The sequence below is a fragment of the Orcinus orca genome, chromosome 18 (genome assembly GCF_937001465.1).
Source record: "Orcinus orca chromosome 18, mOrcOrc1.1, whole genome shotgun sequence".
Taxonomy (NCBI): domain Eukaryota; kingdom Metazoa; phylum Chordata; class Mammalia; order Artiodactyla; family Delphinidae; genus Orcinus; species Orcinus orca.
In genome coordinates, this window is record NC_064576.1 from 72,820,872 (window position 1) to 72,847,117 (window position 26,246).

A 26,246-nucleotide genomic window follows, 5' to 3' on the forward strand; every position below is an offset into this window, starting at 1 on the left:
TATTTCCATCTGGTTCCGTCAGACTCCAAACCTCCCTCCTCTTAACCACGCCTTAGAACCTAAAGGAAAGGAAAGAAGGGAAAGAGCATGGGTGAGAGTGTGCTAGTTTTCCCTTCTTTCCAAACCGTTCTATCCTTGGAGCTTTGCCACTTCCAAAGAATGTGAGACTCTACTGCAACTCCGGCCTCAAATGGCCTTGGGAGATTCCACTGCTGTGTGTGGCAGACACCATTAAAGGCTCCATTAAGACAGAATTTTCATCATGTGGGTTTTCTTATCATGGGTATTCAAGGCCCTTCCAAAAAATTCAAGTCAGAGAAGGAGCTCCAAAACCATTAAGAACATGACTTTATATAGGCTTCCAGACTGCTCTCCCACACGGGGCTTTGGATGAATTGAGCTTGCGAGGGAGGGCGGATGAGGGCAGAAGGGCACTTTGATTCTGGAAGAGGTCTCATCAGGTAGGTCCCCCGACCGGCCGGGCTGCCCTCTGCCAGGTTGTTTCTGGGAATCAAATGTCTACTTCTCTGTGTGCCTTTTAGATCCCAGAAACCGCAATGGCCTGGAGCTTTTTCTTAATGAAACTGGAGTAAAGGGGTGGACCTTGATGCTTCGTGAACTGGGGTGGGGAAGGACTCTGTCCCCGGGGGAAGGAGGAGGAATGTGCATACCCGGTGCTGTGAACCTCTTCCAAACCATCCAGCCTGCACGCTTTTAACTTTCTTTTATGAATGGAAACCCCGAGGGTCACATTCTTACCAAGTGACCAGGCCAGGGTGGAAACCTAGGTCTTCCTGATTTTGAAATCAGTACTCTTTCCACCAACATTTATCCAAAAGATCTTGAATGATCAAATCTAGGAATTCAGGAAAACCAAGGAGTTTCGTTTTCAGGGTTTAGAATAGAAAGTTAGTATGCCCGTGAGAAAAAGACAGCTGTCCGAGGGCATTGTCCTAGAGGGAGCGCCCGTTGGTCTGGGATGGTCACGAACACAGTCTCTGCTTTCCCTGTTTGACTGGTAGTCCTCGTACAGTTAACAAAAATGGAAGCATTTCTTTAAGGCCTGTTGCCCTTTGGGTCTCTTTCTCTTCCCTAGATCATTCCCTTCAGGCATTCAAACGTACAAGAAGTCAAGAAAGAGAAAAAAGTATTTTATTTCTTCCTTGATCCTTACCTGGAGAGGGATTTTTTTTTAAATTGAAGTATAGTTGATTTACAATGTTGTGTTAATTTCTGCTGTACAGCAAAGTGACTCAGTTATACATATGTATACGTTCTTTTTTATATTCTTTTCCATTATGGTTTATCACAGGATATTGAATATTATTTTCTGTGCTATACAGTAGGACCTTGTTGTTTATCCATTCTATATATACTAGTTTGCATCTGCTAATCTCAAATTCCCAATCCCTCCTTCCCCCGACCCCCAATCCCCCTTGGCAACCACAAGTCTGTTCTCTCTGTCTGTGAGTCTGTTTCTGTTTCGTAGATAAGTTCATTTGTGTCATATTTTAGATTCCACATATAAGTGATACCATATGATATTTGTCTTTCTCTTTCTGACTTACTTCACTTAGTATGATAATCTCTAAGTCCATCCATGTTGCTACAAATGGCATTATTTCATTCTTTTTTACGGCTGAGTAGTATTCCATTGCACATATGTACCACATCTCCTTTATGCATTCATCTGCTGATGGACATTTAGGTTGCTTCCATGTCTTGGTTATTTTAAATAATGCTGCTATGAACATAGGGGTACGTGTATTTTTTTGAATTATAGTTTTGTCTGGATATATGCCCAGGAGTGGGATTGCTGGATCATATGGTAGCTCTATTTTTACTTTTTTGAGGAACCTCCATACTGCTTTCCGTAGTGGCTGTACCAACTTACATTCCCAGCAGCAGTAGTGTAGGAGGGTTCCCTTTTCTCCACATTGAGAGAGATATTTTTTGGTACCAGAACATGGCCATGTTTATCTGAACCTGAGAAAAATGTTGTTTTGCCACCTATAGAGGAGTTTTATCTTTTGTTCCAAGGAAACAGTAGAAAGTGTGGTCAAAGGGATACATGGCTTGGATGAAAGTTATAAGGAGTAGTTATATATATACAGTTTGATTTTTATGATTTTCTTTTTCTAAGTTGGCATTAGAGAAACCAAAAATATATGTAAACAGATGGAAAGGCGGGGATATATTAGAGGGGATTGCAAACAAACAGTTTTAAAAGGCAATGTAAACTTGTGTTATAGCATTTTGTCTATGATAAATGGTATTGTTTTCTTTTTGGAAAACTCTGTTTAACTCTTTTCTACTTAATGTCTCCTGCTGGATCAGATTTTTGTTCTCTGTTGTTATTTGGAAATTTTTATAGCTTTAAAATCTTCTCCATAGGGAATTCTGCTAGAACTAGAGAAGAAGGAAAAAAAAAAAAAAAAAGCATGGGAATTGAGTCATCGTATTGCCCTAGAATGGACTTTGTGTACCTACAACTTCTTGGGGGTTGGGGAATATTTGGCACACATCATTGGTGTACAGATTAGAAGTGTTCTACCACTCACTCCCCTACCCCATTCCCTGTCCTCAAAGCTGGTAAATGAAAAATACCTTAAGTTCAGTATTTGCCACACAAAGTCACTTAAAAACGCAGGAAACTCTCATGAATGCTAACTTTCAAGAATTTCTAGTTTGCTTTAGCCCTTTTGGACTGGTCATTAAACTTAGCGATTCTATAATCTGGGTAGATGTCTTTTTAGGAGTAGTAAAATTCTAAAGTGTAGAAATAGAGTTGTCGTTGATTTTCAGTGTGGTTCATGGTGCGAGCAGATGGGCATAGGATTGCTTTGCTGGAATAATTCACTCACCATTTTGGAAGAGTGTTAAGTAGAAACTTGGGAGGGGAAATGTCTTTTGAGAAATATGTTTTCTGACAGTGTTTTGGAATGCTGTATCTTCTGCTGTGATTTCACGAGGGAAAGCATGGGCTGTATTGAATTTAATTCTTGTGATGTCAGTTTCATAACCAGTCATCATTCCATGTTCATGTTCAACCTCTAGCATGAGTTCAGGCATGCTTGGAAGACCCTTTTATTTTAGAGCATTTTTAACATATTCCCTTAAAAAGTGCTCGAGCAATCATCAATTAACCTATTATATTTTATTTCAAGATGGAAACATGGTTGTATCTATCATGCTCTGTATTGACCATTGAGTGTCTTATTTTGTGATGTTAACTGTGAATTTTACTGAAATGACTCATCTATGTTAGTGAAGAATTCGTGACTCCCTGTACTCAGAAACGTGTCCTTTAAAAACAAAGTGTACCTAGCTTTGAGGTGATCTCTGTTTGTTGACTTAGATAATTTTGAACACGTGGTGGTATTCACCTAATCTGCTTCTTGGTGACTCATGTCCTAAGGGGCCTCTCAGGACTGAAAGCCCTTCAAGAGGAAGGGCTGGTTTCTGCCCTGTCTTCACAGCTGTGAATCTAGGACAGTGCCTGGCATATAGTAGTCACTCAATAAATGCTGGTTGAACTGACTAGAGCTGTATCCTAGATGTCCCTCTGGGTCTCAGAGGCCTTTTAAGAATCAGGGTTCCATATTGGTTCGATATTGTGTGGGTATAGTGGAGGAGATTGGCAGAAATATGTCCAAGAGCTGGCAGGAATTCTCCCCACACATCTGAAACGTTCTGTTCCTTCCTTCTGGGCCATCCTCTGGCTCCAATGACCCCTTTCCTATCCTTGACTGAGCTGCTGTGTTCTCCTGATTCGAATCTAGACTCAGAATTCAGAATTCCGATCTAAGCTGCCTGGCCACTACAGAAATGGCTCCCAAGAGATATTTCCTTTAGATGGACCCTCCTCCTGGGATACACTTAGCTGGTCAAGGTTCCCAAACGGCACAGAAGAAAGACAGTTGATTTGGGAACCTTAATTTGTAGGTACAGCAACGCAGCCTAAACATATCAGGTGATGTTATTATTGCTGCTATTGTGTTCGCCCTCTTGGATAAGAACATTTGCTTTGAAAACCATTTCCCCTTAGCTCTGGACCATCCATGGTGTAGGCTAGGAAGAGGAGAGAAGAGGAGGCACAAGTTAAGTCCTGGCTAGGACTGATCACATCTGATCATTTTCTTTTATTCCCCTCATTCTGTATCTATCCCTCTTCCATGATTTCAAAAAAAAAAGCACAGTGTGGGACTTCCCTGGTGGCACAGTGGTTAAGAATCCACCTGCCAATGCAGGGGACACAGGTTTGAGCCCTGGTCCAGGAAGATCCCACATGCTGCAGAGCAACTAAGCCCGTGTGCCACAACTACTGAGCCTGCGCTCTAGAGCCCGCGAGCCACAACTACTGAAGCCCGCGTGCCTAGAGCCTGTGCTCCGCAACAAGAGAAGCCACCACAATGAGAAGCCCGGGTACCGCAACAAAGAGTAACCCCTGCTTGCCGCAACTAGAGAAAGCCTGCGCAAAGCAATGAAAACCCAACGCAGCCCTGGTGGCGCAGTGGTTGAGAGTCCGCCTGCCGATGCTAGGGGACACGGGTTCGTGCCCCAGTCCGGGAAGATCCCACATGCTGCGGAGCGGCTGGGCCTGTGAGCCATGGCCGCTGAGCCTGCGCGTCCAGAGCCTGTGCTCCACAACGGGAGAGGCCACAGCAGTGAGAGGCCCGCGTACTGCAAAAAAAAATAAATTTTATATTAAAACAAAAAAAGGCACAGTGTGACCTAGGCATATCTTCTAGTGAATGTTCACTTGTGGCTTTTTTCCCTAATAGCAACTGAAGTCAGGTAGACCCCAGACTTAAAAAAAAAAAAAAAAAATTATCTCTATCTATCTATCTATGCACACCAAGGCATTGGAAAGAAACAATAGAGGTCTCTCTTCTGAGCAAAGAGATCAAGGAAAGCAGAGCTGTAGAAGCAAGAGAATTAAGAGTAGCTGATAAAAGAAAACAGTTGTTTGCAAAGTAAAGTTGGGTTTTAGAGGGTCTGCAGATTTGAAGGAGAGAGAGAGAGACCCTTCAGCAAACACACGCTCATTCTTCAGGTCTTACCTTCAACATCATTCTTCTGAGAGCACGTCCTTCACTCCCTGGGCTGGGTTCCTCCCCTCCCTCCCACATCTGGTACACTTCCCTCTGATCAGCCACTCACATAATGTAATTTTACACTTGTATAAAAACTCATTTATAAGTATAAAGTTACATCTGTCTGTATAGACTTATCTGTTGTCCAGCCTACGTTATAAACCCTTCAAAGAAGCGATCTTGTTTGTCTTGTTTATTATTGTATCCTTCTGTTAGAATATGTTTGAAATATTAAATGGAAGAATAAATGCTGAGGTTACAGAGCTGAGAGAGCACCAAGGTGAGGGGGTGAGAGGAAGGAGTAGTATCAGGAAGGGAGGAGGGAAAAAACCAGGATTGGCTGGCAGTAAAAGAGATAAGAAGGATAGATAAATGAGGGGGATGCATTCCCAGCCTCCTGGAATCATGGATGGGAGTCCAACCCTTAGCCCACTCGCTTCATCAGTCTCATCTCGGGGTTGGTGGTTTCACTTTGTGGGGACAGCTCCAGTATTGGGGACCTCACTACCTCTCTTCACAGTGCTTCCTTCTGCTTTTACGTAACTTCTACTTCTTGGTTTTGGTCCTGTCCTCCAGAATGAGCTGATCCATAAGTTATTTTAAAGCTTGTGAGATTGATGGCCAACTGATAACAGAAATCGGTGTTTGGTTTTATTTTTTCTTCCATCTGATATATGATATCCTGGAGGATATTAAAAATGCTAATTCTATAATAGATTAATGAAACTGTATGAGTAAAAATGACCTGAGAATTAAAACCAATATTCTCCAGGTTTTGGGTGCAAATTACTTTAAAGTCTGTCATGGATATTTGTAAGGAAGACCTGAATATCACATACTGAAGTGACTGAAAAACCTTCAGTCAATTATTTCTTTAAAAATTGAGATACTTCTGGTGGCAGCATACTGCTTTTAATTGGCTCCTTTCCCTTCCAGAAGCTTGGCTGTCAGCAAAACTTGTATAACGTTAATTCCATCTAAGAATTTACAAACTTTAAAAAAAAAAATCTTAGGAAGGCCAGCTATTACCCATATTTACTATGTAAATTGAGTCTAAAGAAAACATGAAAATTAAAGCAAAGCAGAGTTTAAAAGCACTTTTCAGTCAACACACCCACCCCATTGTCTGTGCAGGATTAATCTCCAAAATATGTGTAATGAAAAGCGATTGTATTCCAAATTGTTTAATTTAGAAGGAAACTGATTTTGACAATAGAAACACAATGGTCAAGGACAGTGTTTAATGGGCCTTAGAAAGTATGCTAAGGCAGCTTTCAAAACCTCAATTCCCTGATGATGGATAACTTTATCGCACACTCTTGACTATTTAAATCTCAAGGGTCAGAGGGTTTGTATATGTTATTGGTAACAAAGACTGGAGCTCTCTCAACTTTCAGTGAGTGAATTCATAAGGCACCTCCTTTATATACAGTCTAAAGTACTGTGGAAGAATGTGTTCTATGTAGTTTGGACTCCAGAAACTCTATCAGAATAAGCTTGACATTAACATCAGGACTCTATCACACTCAGCCTTCCAATCTCATTTTATTTCTCCCGTATGTTTATATGCACAGCAAGTGGGGTTGTGTCATTATTTGTAATAGGTTAGAAAGTTGAAGAATATACGATATAAAAAGGATAGACCAAAATTTGAGTTAGGGATAATAACGTTTCGTCCTTTTCTTGCATGGATAGCTAGAGTTTAAGGTACACGCTTTCCCGCCTGCCTACTTGCCAGCCTTTCTTCATTTTATGGTACAAAATTTTTAAGGCATAATGTTGGATTTGAAATTAAAACTTTGGCATGATAAATTTTTCTTTTCTTTTTTTTTTTTTTTTGCGGTACGCGGGCCTCTCACTGTTGTGGCCTCTCCCGTTGCGGAGCACAGGCTCCGGACGCGCAGGCTCAGCGGCCATGGCTCACGGGCCCAGCCGCTCCGCGGCATGTGGGATCTTCCCGGACCGGGGCGCGAACCTGCGTCCCCTGCATCGGCAGGCGGACTCTCAACCACTGCGCCACCAGGGAAGCCCTGGCGTGATAAATATTTTTTATGGTTACTTAATAGCATTCCAACATACAGCTCCACGACATATTCAGTTTTTTCCAGAAAGAATTGTGTGTGAACCTGAGGATTATCAGGGTTACATGACAGGTTCTACACAATGTCTCAACTCAAATTTAAAGTTCTAATTCCCGTTCTTATACTTTAACCATTCTATGGCAAGCTCCTTTATTGAATCGATGAAATATTTCCCAGGTCTCCTCTGGGATGCTTTCCTTCCTAAAGGAACCCAGAGGGATCCACGTAAATAACATGTATTCCGGGGCCCTGCTGTCATTGTCTCCGTAGATGCCCGGAACTTCGGCATCGAACAGTAATACACAGAGTATGTGGTAAAATGCTTTGTGGTAGAACAAAGCGTCATCCTAATGCCATGTAGAATAGGGAAGACTTGAGATTTTCAATTGTGGGTTGCCTACATGCTGTCCTATGCTTCCAGACTGGGGATTGTTTGTTTAAAAAGAATCCAGAGGATACCTCTGGCTGAACTGAAACTTGTAATCCTAAACAATTCAGAGGATAGAAGGTTAATATTAGGGCCGTTCAAACATTTTATTAATACGACTGCTATGCCTAATGATGCAACTTGCTCCAAATGCTAGGGTGCACCGATTGATGAAAGAGGAAGAACAGCAGAGAAACCCTGGTTGCTTCCAGTAAACCAAGTGTTTGTATATTGCATGTGTGTTTATTGAATCTCTGCGGAGTGTTCTTTTTTTTCAGGTGTTTATAACCTGAAAGTTAATACAGTCTGGCCTGAAATAACTTGTAAACTGACATGAATGATAGCATAACGCTGCCAGTGATGATAAGCCCTTCTGTGTGAGGTGTCATCAGGTCCAGTTGCCCCACAGTCCTCTGAACAGTAACATTGGGTAAGAACAGAGGATGGTAGGGTGTCTGCTTCACATGTAGTGCGTTTCCCGCTACTGGTAGAGAAACAGCCGTGCCGAGTCCTCCCTAATACCCCAAACCTTCCTCTTTGCGTTTTTAGGGTATAAAGTGCACTGGTTCTGTTCATCTCCTTTTGTGTAAGCAGAGGAAAGCCTACTGTCTTCTCTACTGAATGCTTTGTGAGCTATGTCTCGTGCCCTGTCAACCAGATCCTGACCCTTGCTCCAAGCCGCTCAGATAACTCCCTTGACGTCGTATGGTAAATTGAAATGACATCTCGTTAGACAGTTCTATGGAAGTGGCTCGTGAACGCATTCAATAAAAGGACATCGGTGTGAGAGTCGAGCGTTTGGGGGGGTAAAAAGGTAACTCCTCGGTCGGCAGGAGATTTCTCACTGACCAACCTTAATTAACTCTGATGTCACATGAAAAGGAGCTGTTCCTGGGTACAGGTCACTCGGAGGGTAGGCTCCTGATGGTAGCCGGTGACAGGCCCGATGATAAATGAACGTGCCCTGTTAAACCATGACCCTCCGAGAAGCCAGTGTCAAGGAAAAAGCTCAGAGAGGTACCCTGAGGACGTGCCCCTCGTAAACGTTGACAGTAGGAATGCCGACGTCCGTAGAGGACTTTTCTCTTGGTAAACATCTTAAACCACACAGATAGTTTTTCTTTTCAATAACCTTTATAGAGTTTAAGGAAAAATGAGTGAAGTCCATCACCCATGTATGGATGGAACCAAGACCATGGTCACTTCAGGGGCTAATACCATGGTGTCCTCTGTGTGCTGCACTGGAAAGCTGTTGGTGGATTTTGTTGACTGACAAAGTGTGAACTGTAAGCTTTAAAACAAGCAAATTATTCAAGTAAACATAGGTTTAGGGCTGTGCCAACTGTCACTGCTGAAATTAAGCAGTTTTTTCACTTGTGTTTTTACACCTGAATTCAAGACATAAATGCTATATAAATGACTTACATTTTCTCTTAAGGCATGGAGATCAGGTGCTTCCTAGTTTGGATCTGATGATTTGGGGATTACTTGGGATAGCAGAAATTCTGAAGCAAGAAACCATTGAATTCTTTTTTTGTGGGTCCCTTTGATAATAAAAAGATGAGAAAGAAAATAGCAAGTCTCTGGGATTAGCAGCTTGCTACAAATTAGGTGTATTCCTGCTGGAAGCAGCTACCTAACCATTCCGTCCTTTGTGGACCTGGGACCAAGAGCACAGTTATCATAACCTAAAATATCCTACATCTGTCCATCTAAACGTCACAATCTTATCTCCACGAGGGATTAGTCAACAGTGAGTCAGAGCTTCTCGCTGTTGCCGAGTACATGTCAGTTTCTGAGTCCAAGCGTGGAAAGAGGTTTCCCTGTGCCTGAGAGAATGTACATGCCCCCTCTCGTTTCTAAACCCACCTTCCACCACTCCTAAAACAAACTTCCCGGGGAGGAAAGCATGTTCCCTGTAGGCAGCAATGTATGTGTGCATGTCTTTACGTAAACATCCTTTCATTTCTCTAGATCCTTCCTTGATTTAATAAGGCCAGTTGTTCTGGGAGGAAAAGAACATTTAAAAAACCAATGTCGCCTCTCATTGTGGGACTTGCTTGAGTTATGCTGCTGTCATACAGACTCCCATGGCTTTCCCACCTTTGATTTAGTCTGCTAGTAGACGGAACAGGAGGTCTCTGGTCTTTCCCCATCATGCTAGAAGTGAGAGAAAAATGTACGTTATAATGTCTTCAAGTAGTATGTTATAATACTTCAAGTAGTATAATGTCTTCAGTTGTGTGTTCAGTGTTATAACTGAACGCACAACTGAACTGTGTTCAGTTATAAGGGACCCTTCATATTATCTGACAAATACTTTAATAGAGGCACGACACAGAAGTTAAGACCAAGAGTTAACTTCTTATTAAGTATTAGAGCCCCGTAGGCATTAGCATCTCAAACAAAAGTTTTGGAAGTTTCTGGAAATTTGTTTCATTTGCATTCTTAACCTTTTTCCCACCCTTGCCACCAACCAAAAAGATTCCATGAGGTTTAGTCTATGAGACTTAAGCTTTTAATAAGCTACATCTTGAGGAAAGAAAAGTCTTCTTTTATTATGAATTATGTTTAATTAACCTCACACAACCTTGGTAAAGACTCGAGGTCTTAACATCAAATTTTAGAAACATGATACTTGGGGATCTATATTTAGATAAAGAGGTCATTTATCATGTAGGATTATGTACTATTGAAAACGTGGTATGTGAAATCAAAGACAGATGCCTCTCATTTGAAAGAGACCTAATATACAAAGCTTTGCATTAAAACCAAATCCATTAGAAATCAATAATTTTAATATTAAAGGAAATACCGTAGATTTCTTCCAAGAGCTCTAGCAACGTAATTTTTGACGTGACTCAATTTGTTAAAATTCCAATTTAAATAGGTAAAATTCAAAAGATGCAATTGGAAGTGATTTTAAATTAACATTAAATTTAAAAGATTGCAATTTGGGGGAACAGTGAGTTTCTTGCAATATGTTTGTAAATCTTCTAATACATAAATAATGATGTTATTGAACACGAAGTAAAAATTCTCTAACATCAGCCTTCTGAAGCTTTAAGCTGGAGAAACAACTACAAGTATAAAAATCTAACACTGATGAGGTTGTATGTAGTAACAAAATTCAAAATAGCTCAATATGCAACTTACCTCTGATTATTTTAGTCATAAGTTTTGTTTTCAAAACAGCTTTATTGAGATAAAATTCACATACCACGAAACTCACCATTTTAAATTGTATAAGTCAGTGATTTTTAGTATATGCACAAGAGTTGTGCAACCGTCATCACTATCTAATATTAGAATATTCTCACCCCCAAAAGAAACTCCTGTTGTTACTCACTTCTGTTCCTTTCTCCCCCAAGCCCCTGCCAACCACTACTCTTATTTTCTCTCGTGTGGATTTGCCTATCCTGGACATGTCATATAAATGGAATCATACGACATGTGGCCTTTTGTGACTGGCTTCTTTTTGGTTTTTAAACAAGACAATGTTATTTTCTCACGTTCTGGAAGCTGGAAGTCTAAGCTCAAGGTGTCATCAGTTTGGGTTTCTCCTGAGGCCTCTCTCCATGGTTTGTAGACAGCTGTCTTCTCTCTGTGTTCCTACATGGCCTTAGCTCTGTCTGCGGTAGCACAGTGTTTTCCAGGGTCATCTGTGTTGTAGCATATATCCGTACTTCATTTCTTTTTATTGCCAAATAATATTCCATTGTATGGATCGACTACATTTGTTTATCCACCCATCGTTTGGGTGGTTTCTACTTTTTGGCTATCACAGATAACGCCGCTACAGACATTTGTATACAAGTTTTTATTTGGACATATGTTTTCGGTTCTCTTGGGTAGATACCTAGGAGTGGAATTGCTGAGCCATCTGTTTAACTCTATGTTTAACCATCTGAAGAACTGCAATCTGTTTTCCAAAGCAGTTGGACCATTTTACAGTACCACCAGCAATACGTGAGGGCTCCTGTTTCTTCACATCCTCATCAGCACTTGTTCTTGTCTTTTTTATTGAAGCTATCCTAGCGGGTGTGAAGTTGGTATCTCACTGCGGTTTTGATTTGCATTTTCCTGATGGCTAATGATGTCCAGCATCTTTTCATGTGCTTCCTGGCCATTTGTATTTCTTCTTTGGGAAAATGTCTATCTGGATACTTTGTCGATTTTTTAAATGGGTTATTTGTTCTTCCAGTAGTTGTAAGTATTTTAAAATGTGATTTCTAACTTGTACATTGTTATGAATCACTGTGGATTTCAGAATCACTGACTTTTTAGGCCAGAAGGAATTGTAAAAATCTAAGTCCAGCGTCCTCTGTTGGCAGATGAAGAATCTGAGGCTTAAGGAGACTTGCCAAGGGCCACAGCAGAGCTAGCTAGTAGCAGAGCTGGGGAGATTCATGATTCCCCGTCAAAAATGGAATAACATAGCTGTTTCACGATTCCTGTTTGAATAAGGCCCCTTTCTTACAGAGAACAGCCCTTTGATTTCAATATAGTAGGGGTGAGGGGGTGTCATCTAGAAGGAAGAGAGTTTAATGACCTTGTCTTGAAGTTACATTTAACAGGTCAGAACACTATTATTATTCAGATCAATAAAAAAGGCAGTTTTCTAAAGATAACTTTTAGTCGAATTTTATATAAGAGCCTGCTCTCAGTCTTAAAAGTGATGGGCCAGGCTGTCTGGTTCATAATGACCTGTGGTGGGTGTTCTCTCTCTTAGTGTCCATCATGGTAGCTTTGAAGAGGTTTGAAGAAAGAACCTCAATCATTTGGGCTTTGATTTGGTTGCAAAATAAAGCCTTTTTTATTTACTTGGAATTTTACTCACGCTTCCCATTGAGGTCCCAGAAAGCATTCCATTTTGCCCAATGAAGTACGGGTGGGAAATGTAGAGCAGCATCTTAGAACAGTCTATGCATGGGCTTCCTCCCAGAGGTTCATCATGTGGGGAAAGAAGGGGTGTTTGTCTAAGAGCCATAAAGCGCTGTTCGCTTTCTACCTACCCAATAATACAGAACAGACAAACAACGAGGGAAAATATTCAGACAAGCACAGTACAAAGTGTCAGTGTTCAGTCAGTAAGTTCACGTACACATATTGGCTTTTTAATGCTATTAGCCCACTGTGCTTGACCTTAAGTTTTTCCTAATAAGAAGCATGTGATAAAGCCCGTTTTCATAGTCCACAGTTTGGTTTTGTGTTTGAGTCTACATGGAAGTGAGATGATACCGTATTTGTCTTTCTGCGACTTATTTCACTTAGCAAAATGTCGTCAAGGTCCATCCATGTTGACGCAAGTGGCAAGATTTCATTCTTTTTTATGGCTGAATAGTACCCCATTGTGTATATATACCACATCTTTATTTATCCATCGATGGACACTTAGTCTTGACTACTGTAAACAATGCTGCAGTGAACATGTGAATGCATATCTTTTCGAGTAAGTGTTTTCGTTTCCTTCAGATAAATACCTAGAAGTGGAATTGCTGGATCATGTGATAGTTCTATTTGTAACTTTTCGAGAAATATCCATTCTGTTTTCTGTAGTGGCTGCACCAATTTACATTCCCACCAACAGTACCCAGGGGTTGCTTTTTTCCCACACCCTCCCCAGCTCTTGTTAATTTCTTGTCTTTTTTGATAATAGTCATTCTATGTGTGAGGTGATATCTCATTGTGGTTTTGATTTGCATTTCCTTGGTGATTAATGATGTTGAGTATCTTTGACATGTACCTGACATGTACCTGTTGACAGTCTGTCTTTGGGGAAAATGTCTGTTCAGATCCTCTGCCCATTTTTAAAATTGGATGGTTTGGTTTTGTCCTATTGAGTTGTATGGGGGTTTTTTAAATATATATTTTGAACATCAACCCCTTATCAGACATATGATTTGCAAATATTTTCTCCCCGTTCAGTAGACTGCCTTTTCATGTTGATTGCATTGAGTTTTTTGTTTGGTTTTATTTAAATATCAACCGCTTATCAGACATACGATTTGCAAATATTTTCTCCCATTCAGTAGACTGCCTTTTCATGTTGATTGCATTGAGTTTTTTGTTTGGTTTTATTTAAATAGTAATTTTCCTCGTATAAGGAGATCTCTTTGACCCTCGTTGTTCTGTCGTAGTTGACTTTGATGAAAACAATAGTTCATGGACCAGCTAGTTTCCTGAGGCGACAACGATTCTTTTAAACGAGACTTCTAGGCTCTACCGTGGCAAACAGTGGAAAGTTCTGATCCACATCCGAGCTTCACAATGGGGGATCATTGTTAAGTTGTAGCACTCCACCCTTCGAGATGAAGTATCCTGTGGATTTATTTCTAAGTGGACAATGTGACTCTGAGCTACTCATGAGTCGAGCAGACAGAGTTGCTCACGGTGGGAAGAAGATGTCAGATCTTGGATGTATGCATATTCACGTCCTTATACACATCACCACCAAGACGGAGAAAGGGTCTGACACGCAGGAGACACTCAGAACGTGTTAAATATTCATGACGCAAGTGGGTGTATGGGCATTAAACTGCTTCAAAGAAGTATTTCAAGGCCTAATGACATTTCAGAGCAGTTGAGGAATAAATATCTCACTTTCCTTTTTCTTTATGAGTTTTCCTGTTAAACTGTAGTCTTGGTACTTCCGTTCATCTTTATGAGATTCTAGTTTCCTATTAACTGAAGGATGTGATGTCCCAAAGTGTCCAGTTACTTCGAAATGCTGTTTCCTGATACCTCTCCTTTCCTTTCTTTCAATCAACTACTTTTATCTAGCTTCTTTGTTCCAAGGGCAAAATTCATGATGTCAGCGGAGACAAATTCTATAGCAAAATATTTTTCTCAATATTTATCCCCCTTAGCTTTCCAATAACCCTATTTTTCTCTCAGTGTCTTATTTAACCACTCAGTTAGGTGGTTTTCTTTTGGTTGGAAGCTGGAGTGGGGACCGCAGAGAGGGATGTGCGGTTGGCATATTTTTTGAGGGATATTCTCTACATGACACATCTCCCTCTGCTGGAATCTGGGCGGTTGTTTCAAGGTTTAAGATCCTCTCTGACAAGGGTCAGGAGTCCTGGTGTTCTAGGGCACTGATAGAGAAAGAGTCACACAATTTGGAAACCAAAATAGCAACAAAAAAGGGGGAAAAAAGTAGGAATCACCTCATACCAGGGAAGGAAGGCATCTTCCCCTTGGCCTCTCCTGGATGGGAAAACTCATTATGTGCACAAAACCACAGAGATACCTGCAAGTATTGCCAGAATTTTCCACAGGAAGCTTGGGGTGGACCTTTTCCAACCCACGAACAATTGCTCAGTTAAATCCCTGGAGTTCCATGCCACAAAGAAGGGCAGAAACTGTTCTGGCCTGGACATTTTTTAGGGCAGGCGTTATTAACTGCTGGCTGTGGCTTTTGAAAGACGTAGTGTCCTCCTGGATCACTGATTCTGAGCTACCCTGTTACTTCAGAAAACTCGTAAACATGAGGAAAGTACAAAATTCTTCTTTAGGTACCTGAATGGGTCGACTTGTTCTGTGAGGTTATTTGATAGAACAAGGGGAGCTCGATAAAATGGTCATTCGAATTTAAATTTAGTTAATATTGAGCCATTTGCTCCAATCATAATTTGATACCAGGGCCTATTGTATATAAAAGTGACTTTCAAAATATTCATATCATCAGCAACACCAGCAAAGCGGATAATGTTCATCTAACATCTTTGCAGTTACATACCCAGCAAAACGTTCTTTGATGCGAGTGGGGGAGGGGAGTGATGCTGCTAGGTTGTCGGTGACAGGGGCATCTGTCTGCCACCCAGACAACAGAGCACCAAGTCCCCATGCTGTGCCTGTGGACTTTCTGGCTCCCACGTGAGGTTGCCAAGGAGCAGCACATCCAGTAATGCCGAGGCAGGAAGTGGAGAGATGAAGCTTCCAGGGCAGATCTTTCACTGACTCTAGTTTTCTTTGCGATATTAGGACCTGAGAGAAACACTAGGGAGCATTGCTAGACTACCCCGTGGAGTCTGACACATGAGGGTCTGTGGTCTAAGATCCCAATCTTCTGCTTTGGATTCCACTTTGGAAACTTTTTTTTTTTTTTTTTTTTTTTTTTTTTTGCGGTACGCGGGCCTCTCACTGCTGTGGCCTCTCCCGTTGCGGAGCACAGGCTCCGGACGCGCAGGCTCAGCGGCCATGGCTCACGGGCCCAGCCGCTCCGCGGCACGTGGGATCTTCCCGGACCGGGGCACGAACCCGCGTCCCCTGCATCGGCAGGCGGACTCTCAACCACTGCGCCGCCAGGGAAGCCCTGGAAACGTATTTTTTATGTAGAAGATATTCCCTAGGATCGGCTCTGCATACATAACTTCCCTCCTTCCAAGAATATCTTTTCTCCCTCCTGCTGACCCTTACCCCTGCTAATCCCGAGCCCCATCTCCTGCTTTTACCAGGAGGAGGGGGGGAGAGCAGGGGACGAGGGGAGGGCTCCTGATCAGAGACCTCGTCTGCTAAGTCTAGAGCTTCAGCAGAGACTCAACCTCCATGGCACCAATGGCTCAAAGAATCGTGGGTCTGGGGATGTCAGAAATGGACAGAGAACCAAAGTCACGCAGTCCAGTCTGCCGTCTTACAGATAAAGAGAACTGAGATCTGGAGAAGGTGACCTGGCCAGGGTCTCATAGCTGGTCCCCGGGATGGATGCTGTGTTGTATGGAGATATTGTGTCGTGAGGAGATACTGTGTCAGGAGGAGATATTGTGGCGTAGGGAGATGTGTTGATTTGAGCATACTTTTGCATAGCTGATCTCATTGCCTCACAACGATCCCCGTGAAATATACTTTGCAAATGTCACATAGGAGCAGACAGTTCCCTCTTTTCTCTTCCATTATAGAAGGAAGTTGATTATGTAAGACAAAAGCAAGTGGTTTCTAAAACTGATTTTGATTCTATAATTAGTTTTCCAAATGAGGAAACCAGTTCAGAAAGAGAAATGACTCGCCTAGAATATCATGGCTCAACTAATGACTGAACTATGTCTAGAGTCCAGGAAAAGTTCCATGCCTTGTATTCAGGAAAAAGATCGGACGGGCCTGTGTAACCAGATGACCCATGTTGGTAGTTCAGTATTAGAAATATATTTTGGATGACATTGACATTTAATCCTGAGAGTTTTTAAGAAGTCACTATATATTTTAATATGGTTGCACTTTGAATCATGATTGAATTTATTAATGTTCTAAATTAATGGGCTTTTGAATATTATTTAGATTATCTGGCATAGTAGGATATACAATATTCATGAGCAGGAAGTCTTGGAATAGAAAAAAATTTGTGAATTAAAAAAAATTTGTATCAGATATACCGTTTTGCCTATGCAAGTAAGTTAAAGATGAAAAGTTACCTTTTATGGAAAGATACACCTTTTAAAAAAAGACTAGAGGGCAATTTGCAAATAACACATTTCAAAAACTTTTTTTCTAGGATGTAGTTCAGGTTCAAAATTAAAAGGTCCTGAGCTGAGTTTAAAAGGCACCCAGCACGTGATGCAAGCAGGCCAGACGCTGTATCTCAAATGCAGGTGAGTGACCGTGTTGGTTTGGGGACAATCTGATTGCTCTTCCTTAGGCAGAACCACTCCCTAGGAGAGTAGAAAGGTGGCCCCCCCCCAGAGTAGACAGGTAAACGTCAGTGGTCTTCCGTCATCTGCGAGGTGCAAACCTCACGCATCCAGCTTCCCCTGGAGGGTGATTCCTTCATCCATGGGATGGGAGGGAATTACTCACAGGGAATCAGGAGAAGGGATGCCCCGAACATTTTGAGTTGTTTAAAAGCTTTTCTAAATGTGCTACTTTTCTGTAAAGAAAGTGACTGTACTTAAGAAAAGACATCAGGATAGAAATGACAGCTTCAGAACTGGCCCCAGCCGTGACTGACTGTGTTTCGTTTTCTTATCTGTCACTGCAGAGGGGAAGGGGCCCATTCCTGGTCTTTGCCTGCAACAGTGAATAAGGAAAGCCAAAGCCGGAGGCTGAGCATAACACAATCTGCCTGTGGAAGGAGTGGCAAGCAGTTCTGCAGTACTTTGACTTTGAACGCGGCTCAGGCAAACCACACTGGCTTCTACAGCTGCAAATATCTCTCTACACCTGCTTCCAAGAAAAAGAAAGCAGAATCTACAATCTACATATTTATTAATGGTAAGACTTCCATTTTCTACATTCTCTTTGCTGTAACTTTGCAGTGGGTCATAAATCTACCTGATCCATTGGAAAGGGAGCTTTCCTAGTGTCTGTGAAAGAAGTGGGCCAGGAAAGAGAGCCTACCCTAGCTGTTGAAACTTGTGGAGTGCGTCTTAGTGTATCTCCTGAGTGTCAGTTTCAGCCAGAATTTTCAAGGACCAGTCAGTCAATTGCATGCTCCCTTAAGGGAGAGACTCTTGTCTATTTTGTTCACCACTGTATCCATGGCACCTAGAATACTGTCTGGCACATCGTGGGATGAATAAATGAATGGCAAGCTTTTAGTTCTATTTCCTAATTATTGAGGAGCCCAAAATACAGTACAGATTTTTGTCCTTTAACACAACTGCATTCTCTGATAGGTTGGAATTGTAAAATACGGTTCTATACTATATTCGTAAGTGTAATGTTGGCAATGTCACTTGAAGGTTACAAAATTAATTCCAGTTAATGATACTGTATTATTTCATGTTCACAAAGCGAGTATTAGAAAGATATGAGAGCACCACCTGCCATTGCATAGTGAAAAGGGCGAAAGACAAAAAATGAATCATGTTCTGGTTATAATTTTTATAGTATAATTTTTTAGTTTTTTCCTTCTTTAGAGAATGAAGCAAGGAAATAATATTCAGAGGGAAGAAATATAAAATCCTTAAAGAAACATAAAGTGGCAGTAGCAATGGATCCCTGGAAGGAATAATAAGGAAGATGACTTGTCACTTTGTTCTTCCTTGTTTTGTTCCAGCCAGTTTCCAAAACTTGCACAAGACTCTAGCCTTAGAGCTAGAGCTCTAACACATGGAGCAAAATCAGTAGGCACCTCAGGCACAAACTCAAGTTAAAAAAACAAAACAACCAACCATCAGCGTCAATAGCCTAAACACACATCCTGGGTCTTCCTCCCGGCGAGTTAGAGAACTGGGTCTTTGCATTGAAGGCAGCACCATAGACTTAACATTTTGGTGGGAATCTTTTTTGGAGTGTTTTACCTGAGCCTAATACGTAATTTTCCAGATTCAGGGTTAGTCTTAGAGACAGTAGAACAGTAGTGTGATATTGGCAGTAACATATTAGCTCGCATCAGCCTGCTTTGACTGAGTCACTTTTCTATCCTGCTCCGCCAAACCCTTGTTTGTCCATCTTGCACTTTTCCGGGGGGAGGGGGTGGGGTGGGCAGAGAACTGGAGGAGGCGACAACTTGCTAGCTGATCGCCATCATAGGAACGCAACCAGCCCACTTAAAAATAAGAGGAGGAAGGAGGCCAGGGATCTTGGCTTGGAGAAGGCAGAGCTGCCTTCTCCAAGAGGGAAGAGAGGGCGGGGTCGGGGGGGGAGCAGGATTAAAGGGAGAGACACAGACACGACGTGTGCCAGTGGCGATGGAAAAAGGCATGTGCTCAGACATCTGTTCTCTTTTTCTAGCTCCACATAGTAGGTTATGTTCTGGTGCTTGTGGAGGAAAGAAAATGCTTTTATTCCTGTCTCTCTAGGGGAAATGGGGGGGGGGAATTCATTTACACTAAAATTCTTATAAAACTTTCTCCTGTGGGTTTATTGGTCTGACCTTCCGGATCAAACACTTAAATGAGTAAAAGAAGACCATTTCTCTTTTTTCCCCTAAGAAATAACATTTGGTTATTTTCATCTTCCACTCCTACATTACTCAGTAGGCCTCATGGGTTATGGAGCCAGTAGGTAGGTGTGCAGAACCTGTCAGCTTCAAGCCCCTTTGAAAACAGAAGAGAAACTTAGTTATTTAGAATTATCTCCACTTCCACTCTACAATAGAGCAGATCTGGCAAGTAAGGATCACTCTGGGTGTCAAATCAATAGCCATTCTAAGCCCTGTGAGGGCAAGGTCCATGTCTGCCTTAATTACTTTTATCTGCAAAGTGCCTCCCGGGTACAGCGCCTGGCTCATAGCAAGAATTTGGTAATATTTGTCAAATGAATACATGAAGCGATTAACAGGGCTGTGTGGAATACTCTGTTGAAATTGACAGTGAGGATGAATTTCAGGCCAGGTAGGAAAGAGAGGCATCACTAATTCTCGCTGTCTGGTATGAGGCTGGGGGGGGTGAGTACTGGCCGTGGTGTCATGTATCATGTCTGATCTCTGGTAGTAGCCCACAAACATTAGCATAAAGGTACAAGTCCTAGTATCTCAAAACTCCTGCACAACTTGGTTGGGTAGAAGGAAATTCTCTGTTTCAAAGACTGTGTTCTTGGAGAGGGAAGGATATCAAAATGCGCTGATTGTGTTTCATAGGGCATTATTATTGGAATACCGTGAATATTATATGCGTTCATTGGGAAAATCTTTATGAGACGTGACTTTTAAATAGCACTAATAACAAAAGATATGTGAATCAATAATAGGGACCATAAGAGAGCACCTGAATGTTCTTTGTCAGTTAACTTGGTTAGCAAATATTTAGGGAACACTTCCTAGGTGCCTGTAACTGCACTGCTCTGAATAGTAACACGGATTTTGTTGTCTGTTTCCCGGTAGAGTGATATTGGTCTCATAATCACACTTTACTGAAATCCAAGTTAGCTATGATATAATTCATTCAGCAGCTGTAACTTTTCCAAGTATCCTAACATTTTATGCATTTCCTATTTTCATTCTTTTATTAATTTTGTGTCTGAGAAGATTTGGTCTCAGGCTTCCATTATTATTGGATATTTACAACATTACAGGTTTAATTTTATTCAGGGGTACAAAACTGGTCTGGTCTCTTGTGACTCAGGATGGTCTCTGGGACTAATAACTCCAACCAGTTCCTAATACACAGCTGTGACTACTTACTAGATGTCAACTGGTTATCACTTATTTATTATTGTTGAATGTTTACTTTAGAACATGTTATTGTTTGGACGATTTCTGCCCCTGGTAAGCATCTGCAGATGTGTTGGCGTTTCATTTTGGTTTTCTGTAATGATGAGAAACGCTATTAGACACCTCTTTTGAAAAGGCATAGATCTGTAGTCTGATAGGGTTCTGAGAAAAAGAATCAGGGCTGTATAGCTTTGTCTGCGTGATACCACACCGTGCATGTGGATTAGAAGCAAACTGTTATTTAGATGGTTCCCACCTGAGCACTGATTTGGACATAACCTCTGATATGTATATATAATGTACAGAAAAATCAGTATCACCACTTTATCATTACAGCTTGTAGAAATCTACCAAACCTCTGACATAATGCATTAATTTCAATTTATTTACTCAAGTAGATAAATTATCAATTTAATTACTCAAGTGACTACATTTAAGTACTTTACTTAAAAAAAAAACCCCAAACATAAAACAGAAGCAATATTGTAACAAATTCAATAAAGACTTTAAAAATGGTCCACATCAAAAAAAATTCTTAAAAAGAAAGATCAAGCCAAGGGTCTATCAGGAGAGGAAGATGATTGTCTTAGAATCAGTGTAATTTACTGAGACAAGGCTCTACTTGGCTCTGGGACCTGGGATTTAAATTACTGGTAAGTTTAAATTTCCCTTAATATAATAACTTCTTACATTTGTGGTTTCTTTTCATTTAAACAAATGGTTTTATTTACATTACGCTGTTCGATTCTCACAACAATCCCGTGAAGCTTTCTTCTCTCCGTTTTACAAGCAAAGGGCCTAAAATCCATTTCACTTGAGGCTACATGGGGAGCGACGGAAAAGGGTTAGCAACAGAGTAAGGTGGTCAGATTTTTCCCTTCAGATTCTCAGTGGCGGGAGGAGACCAGAGGGGTCAAGACTGAGGCAGGAACACCAGGTAGGGCTGCTGCCAAGGTCACCGTTGTCATAGCTGTGGGAAAGGACAGAAGGTGACGGATTGGAGGGACTCAATCCACCTTGGTGAGCTGGAGGGTCGTGGTGGAAGGGAGGAGGGAAAGTGACACTTGAGTTCTGTAGGGGCACCTGGGCAACTGGTCCCAAGTCCCATAGCCAAGTAGAGCCTTGTCTCAGTAAATTACACTGATTCTAAGACAATCATCTTCCTCTCCTGATATACCCTTGGCTTGATCTTTTTTGTTTTTTAAAGAATTTTTTTTGACGTGGACCATTTTTAAAGTTTTATGGAATTTGTTACAATACTGCTTCTATTTCTTTGTTTTGGTTTTTTGGCCGCAAGGCATGTGGGATCTTAGTTCCCCAACCAGGGATCGAACCTGCACCCCCTGCACTGGAAGGCGAAGTCTTAACCACTGGACCGCCAGAAATTCCCACCCTTGGCTTGATCTTGACAAGTGGCTGTTGAATGAGAGTAACTGAAAAATGCTACATACATTTTTTAAAAATTGCTTTTGGGAAAATGAGTGGAGTACCCCAGCGATTATAGCTACAAAATTCTGGGTCATAAGGAAAAACAAAAAGTACCCCTTGATGCTTTACTAATTACAAAACAAAAAGATGTTAGCTGAATGGTAATGCCAGGGCTACTTAGGTAGTGTTCATCCGCCTTGCAGAGAAAAAGGAACACATTTGCATTTCTTTTCTGACCTTTTGGTATAGGCAAGAAATTGGCTCCAGGTCAGCCTTTTCTAAGTTAGAGGATTTCATTGCAATTAGTATTTTAATATATGAGTTTTGCCTGTACAGTAAGGAAACTAACCAGAAGAGATTTTAATGGCCTCTCCAAAGTAATTAGTACTTTGTCAGTGTCTCTAATTTAGTTAAGAAGACCTTGAACTTAGTCTGTTGAGTTCCCCACGCTTTGAAGTCAGCCTATACCCTTCCCCTCTCCAGGTCCAAGACTTTCGGGGCTCTTTAAGTATAATGTCTTCTCTTGAAGCATTGTAATTGAAAAGGGAAAGGAAAATGGGAGTCTGCGCTGTGGTTGAGTGGATATCTTCTAGTTCTTCCCTGTAAAAGAAACTCATCTCTTCTGCTTCTCTTTACTTGGTGGTTTTACTCTCTACGCCTATTAAAGCAAATGGGTTGGAGCATTTTCACAACAGATTTCCCTTCCTTTGGTTCTCCTTTATGTATAAAATGAATGAGATTTGCATAGCAGCTTACTATGCAAATGATCAGACACACTGCGTATGTAATTGAAAAGTAGTAGAAATTCTAACAACCCAGATATCCTGGGAGAGAATGATCATTGTGTCTTCACCTAAACGTATTTAGTGGGAAAAAGCTCTGTGTGGCTCGGGGATCTCCAACAAGTAAAAATACTAAAGGTGCAGATATTCTGAAAAGGATTCAACATAGTCGCTTGTTCAACACATCGGGTTTTCCTGAAGGGCTTTTACATAACTCTCTGAGATAAACCACTTTGGTATTATTTCTTCCATTTTATGTATGAGAAAACAGCCGCTGTGACCTGCTCAAGACAGAGCGAATAAAATGACAAGCCAGGATGAGAATCCAGGTCAGATCCCAAGGTTAAGACTGTTTCCGCGATGCTACAGTTTCAGCTATTGATTTCAAACTATGAACCAACTGTTCATCTTTGACAGTATACATTCTACAGTTACTACATTCTTTTAAATTTCAAATTCAATGTTGTCTTCTTTCTTTTGAGGAACGGTAGGTTACATGGGTTTCGGGGTGTTTTTCTGAGTGATAGGCCTTAGGGAAACAAATCCCGATCCCAGACAGCTTTGTGTTGCAGCCTGATGGGGTCAGAACTTGTTCGGGCACTCTCTTTCACCGCTGCGTTCCAGCTCACGTGGCAAGGGAAAGAGACATCATTCTTTTTACCAAGATGAGCAGGGCTCTTAAAAATCCCAACCATCAATGGGCTGTGTAATCAAATTAGTGGTCTGTCATCAGCATTTAAAAAAATTAAGCAGGGGAATTCCCTGGCGGTCTAGTGGTTGGGACTCCGCGCTTTCACTGCCGGGGGGCCTGGTTTGGATTCGTGTTTGGGGAACTAGGATCCCGCAAGCTGCGGGCCCCCCCCGCAAAATAACAGAATAAAATGGAAAATATCCAAGTATATTGCAAAAAGTAAGGGTAAACATTTAGTGGAACTTTTAACATCTTTTGTTTCCATTTTATAAAATACGCAACATATATACATTATACTCACATATATGTAAAATACATATGAGTGTGTGTAGGTGTTTAATGGGTCTGAAGTGAAATGTATTTCTTATTGTGGAACTCAGTACAATAAGTTTAAAAGTTTCAATCTTATTAAAGTGTAAACAGGTAAACTTATTAAAATTGTAACAGGTTGAGACAGGTCATTTCTGTACTTTGTGTTTAAGAAAACAGCACCAATCGTAAGCACCATGGTGTATTTTGCACGCCAGTCCTGAAACGGAGGCCTGGCGAGAAGTGGTGGTGGAAATAACCCCTCTCCTCGAGTTGATGTGGCTACAACCCGTCATAAAATGTGGGTTTATGCAGTACACACTCCTCACATTCCTGACATGGGGTTTCCCACAAATAGGTGTGACCCAGGAGCTGCAGTCAGCAGATGGCGTCCGTCTGTAGACATGGGTCACACACCTGCCGCCCGCAGGGCCCTCCCGTTCTGTGGAAGGTACGAAGAGCAGAGTTGCGGCATCTTAGGGTTTTGGAGGCCCCTGGTTCCTTTCTAGGACCATGACTTACAATAGATCTATGAGGATTTTAAAAGGTACAGGTTGAACTTCTTAAAATAATAGCTATTGCCCAGAAGCGCGTCTTTCCAGGGACTGAAGAGAACGCCTCTAATGGTCCTTACTGAGCCCCGCAATAGAACTTACTGAGGTTGTATGGATCGTTCTGCTCCAACACCACCTACCCTGGACTCCTACCCGGGTCCAGTGCGCCGCGGGGCGTGCACAGGATGCTGGGGCAGCACTGCTTCTCTGGGTAGTGGCTGAGCAGTGGTTGCCTGTTGCCCAGTTTGCCACAGTGTGTGGCAAGTCCAATCAGCACGGCCATGAAACAAGCAGGGACGTTGAGGAAAAGAGTAGTGATCTGCAGATGTACTCAGAGTTTCCCCATCTGCACTTTTTCCCGGGTGGTGATAACAGTTCTAAGGTAGGGATGTGCGAAGGGTGTCAGACCCCCAGCCCAAAGTGAGAGGAGGTCTCTGTGCTTTCAGTTGCATTACTGGCTGCCTTGTCAACGCGCCGCCTTCCATGCAGGTCAGAACCATGATGGGGAGAGAGAGAGAGGCTGAACAGATTTTCAAAGCCTCTGAAACATTTTCAGTGGCATCATTGTTGTATTTTTGTGGGAGAAACTTTCAAGAGAAACTATTTTTTTCCATTCATCAGAATTCTCCTCTGAGGAAAAGCAGGCTAAAACAGTTGACATTTTGTAGGAAGAAAAAAAAAACAAACAACAAAGAAACCGTCTTAAAAAATAGACCACTTAGCCATAGGTTGGCCAAGTTCTTTAGGTCTGGATTTCTTAGCAAATTTATGATATTATCTGTTATTGCTTGGTTACTGTCCAGGGTCTTCTCTGGTTTTAAAAGTCAGTTTCAACAGGTACTCATCACCCCTCCTGCTGCCCATTGGCAAAGCTGCTCCCCTCACCTCCCGTACTCACTTCATCTCTATCCTCAATGCATGGCTTCTTCCACTTACTTTCCGAAACCTCTGCTTATTCTAGCACGAATACTCCCGTAAGAATTGCTTCCCAGAGTTTTGGTCTCAGGGACTAAGCCTGATGCTGCTTGAAGCCCGGAGTTGTGGAGAAGAAAGTGTACTAGACACCTTGTACCCCCAGGAAGCAGCCAGTGCAGACAGGTTGGGTGGTCGATCTTGTTTGCCATCCTTCTCACATCATTGCCTGATGTATCTGCCCAGGAGACAGATGAACACGTTGGGGTGAACAGAGCTTGGACTCTCAGCCTTTGGATTACGCGTCTGGAAGCCCAGGTGGGTTTCCTAAAGAGGTGGCAGTTTGAGGCTGACCTGTATTTGCAGAATTCTACTTCAAACGATCCTCTGTAAAGAATTCCTAGGAATTCTCTGGCCTCTCTGCATACAGCTTCATCAAACATCTAAAACAAGGTCAGGTTTTGCTGGATTTTTTTTTTTTTTTTTTTGCATTTTGATGAAGTTGTGAAAAAGAGGAAACACATATTGCTAGGATTATAGAATAGACACCGACGACATGGTTGGTTGGAGTTTTCCTTGGGAAACAGACCCCTCTACAGGCTGGTGCTGTGCTTCTTCTAAGGCTGAGGCATGAAGGAGACTATCCGTTCTCTCCATGATGGGGCGGGGGTGGGGATGGAGAACAGCTGATTAGGACCACAGGGCAAAAGTTTAGAGAAGAGTGACTTAACTCTTATCCATTCTCCTTCCAGCTATGTGAAAATTTGATGGAAGACACTCTTGGTATCTTCAAGCCCTGGCGTTTCACATTTCCCTTCTAGAGACATTTTTGTCATTAGACACCAAGGGACCTTGATTATAGGAAACATTTACATG

The 26,246-nt window shown here is 41.8% G+C and overlaps 1 protein-coding gene across 5 annotated transcripts in view; it reads left to right on the plus strand.

Moving 5' to 3' along the window:
• Window positions 1-26,246, plus strand: part of FLT1 (fms related receptor tyrosine kinase 1) — a 174,224-nt gene that overhangs the window by 11,120 nt on the left and 136,858 nt on the right. For 4 of the 5 annotated variants that reach the window (XM_049701112.1, XM_004281761.4, XM_049701111.1 and 1 more), the window contains exons 2-3: window positions 17,095-17,191; window positions 17,578-17,810. The exons of the other annotated variant lie outside the window; for it this stretch is intronic. In XM_049701112.1, the coding sequence (XP_049557069.1) occupies window positions 17,157-17,191; window positions 17,578-17,810 (268 nt within the window). In that variant the 5' untranslated portion in view covers window positions 17,095-17,156. The remainder of the gene's footprint in view (window positions 1-17,094; window positions 17,192-17,577; window positions 17,811-26,246) is intronic. 5 annotated transcript variants of the gene reach the window in all.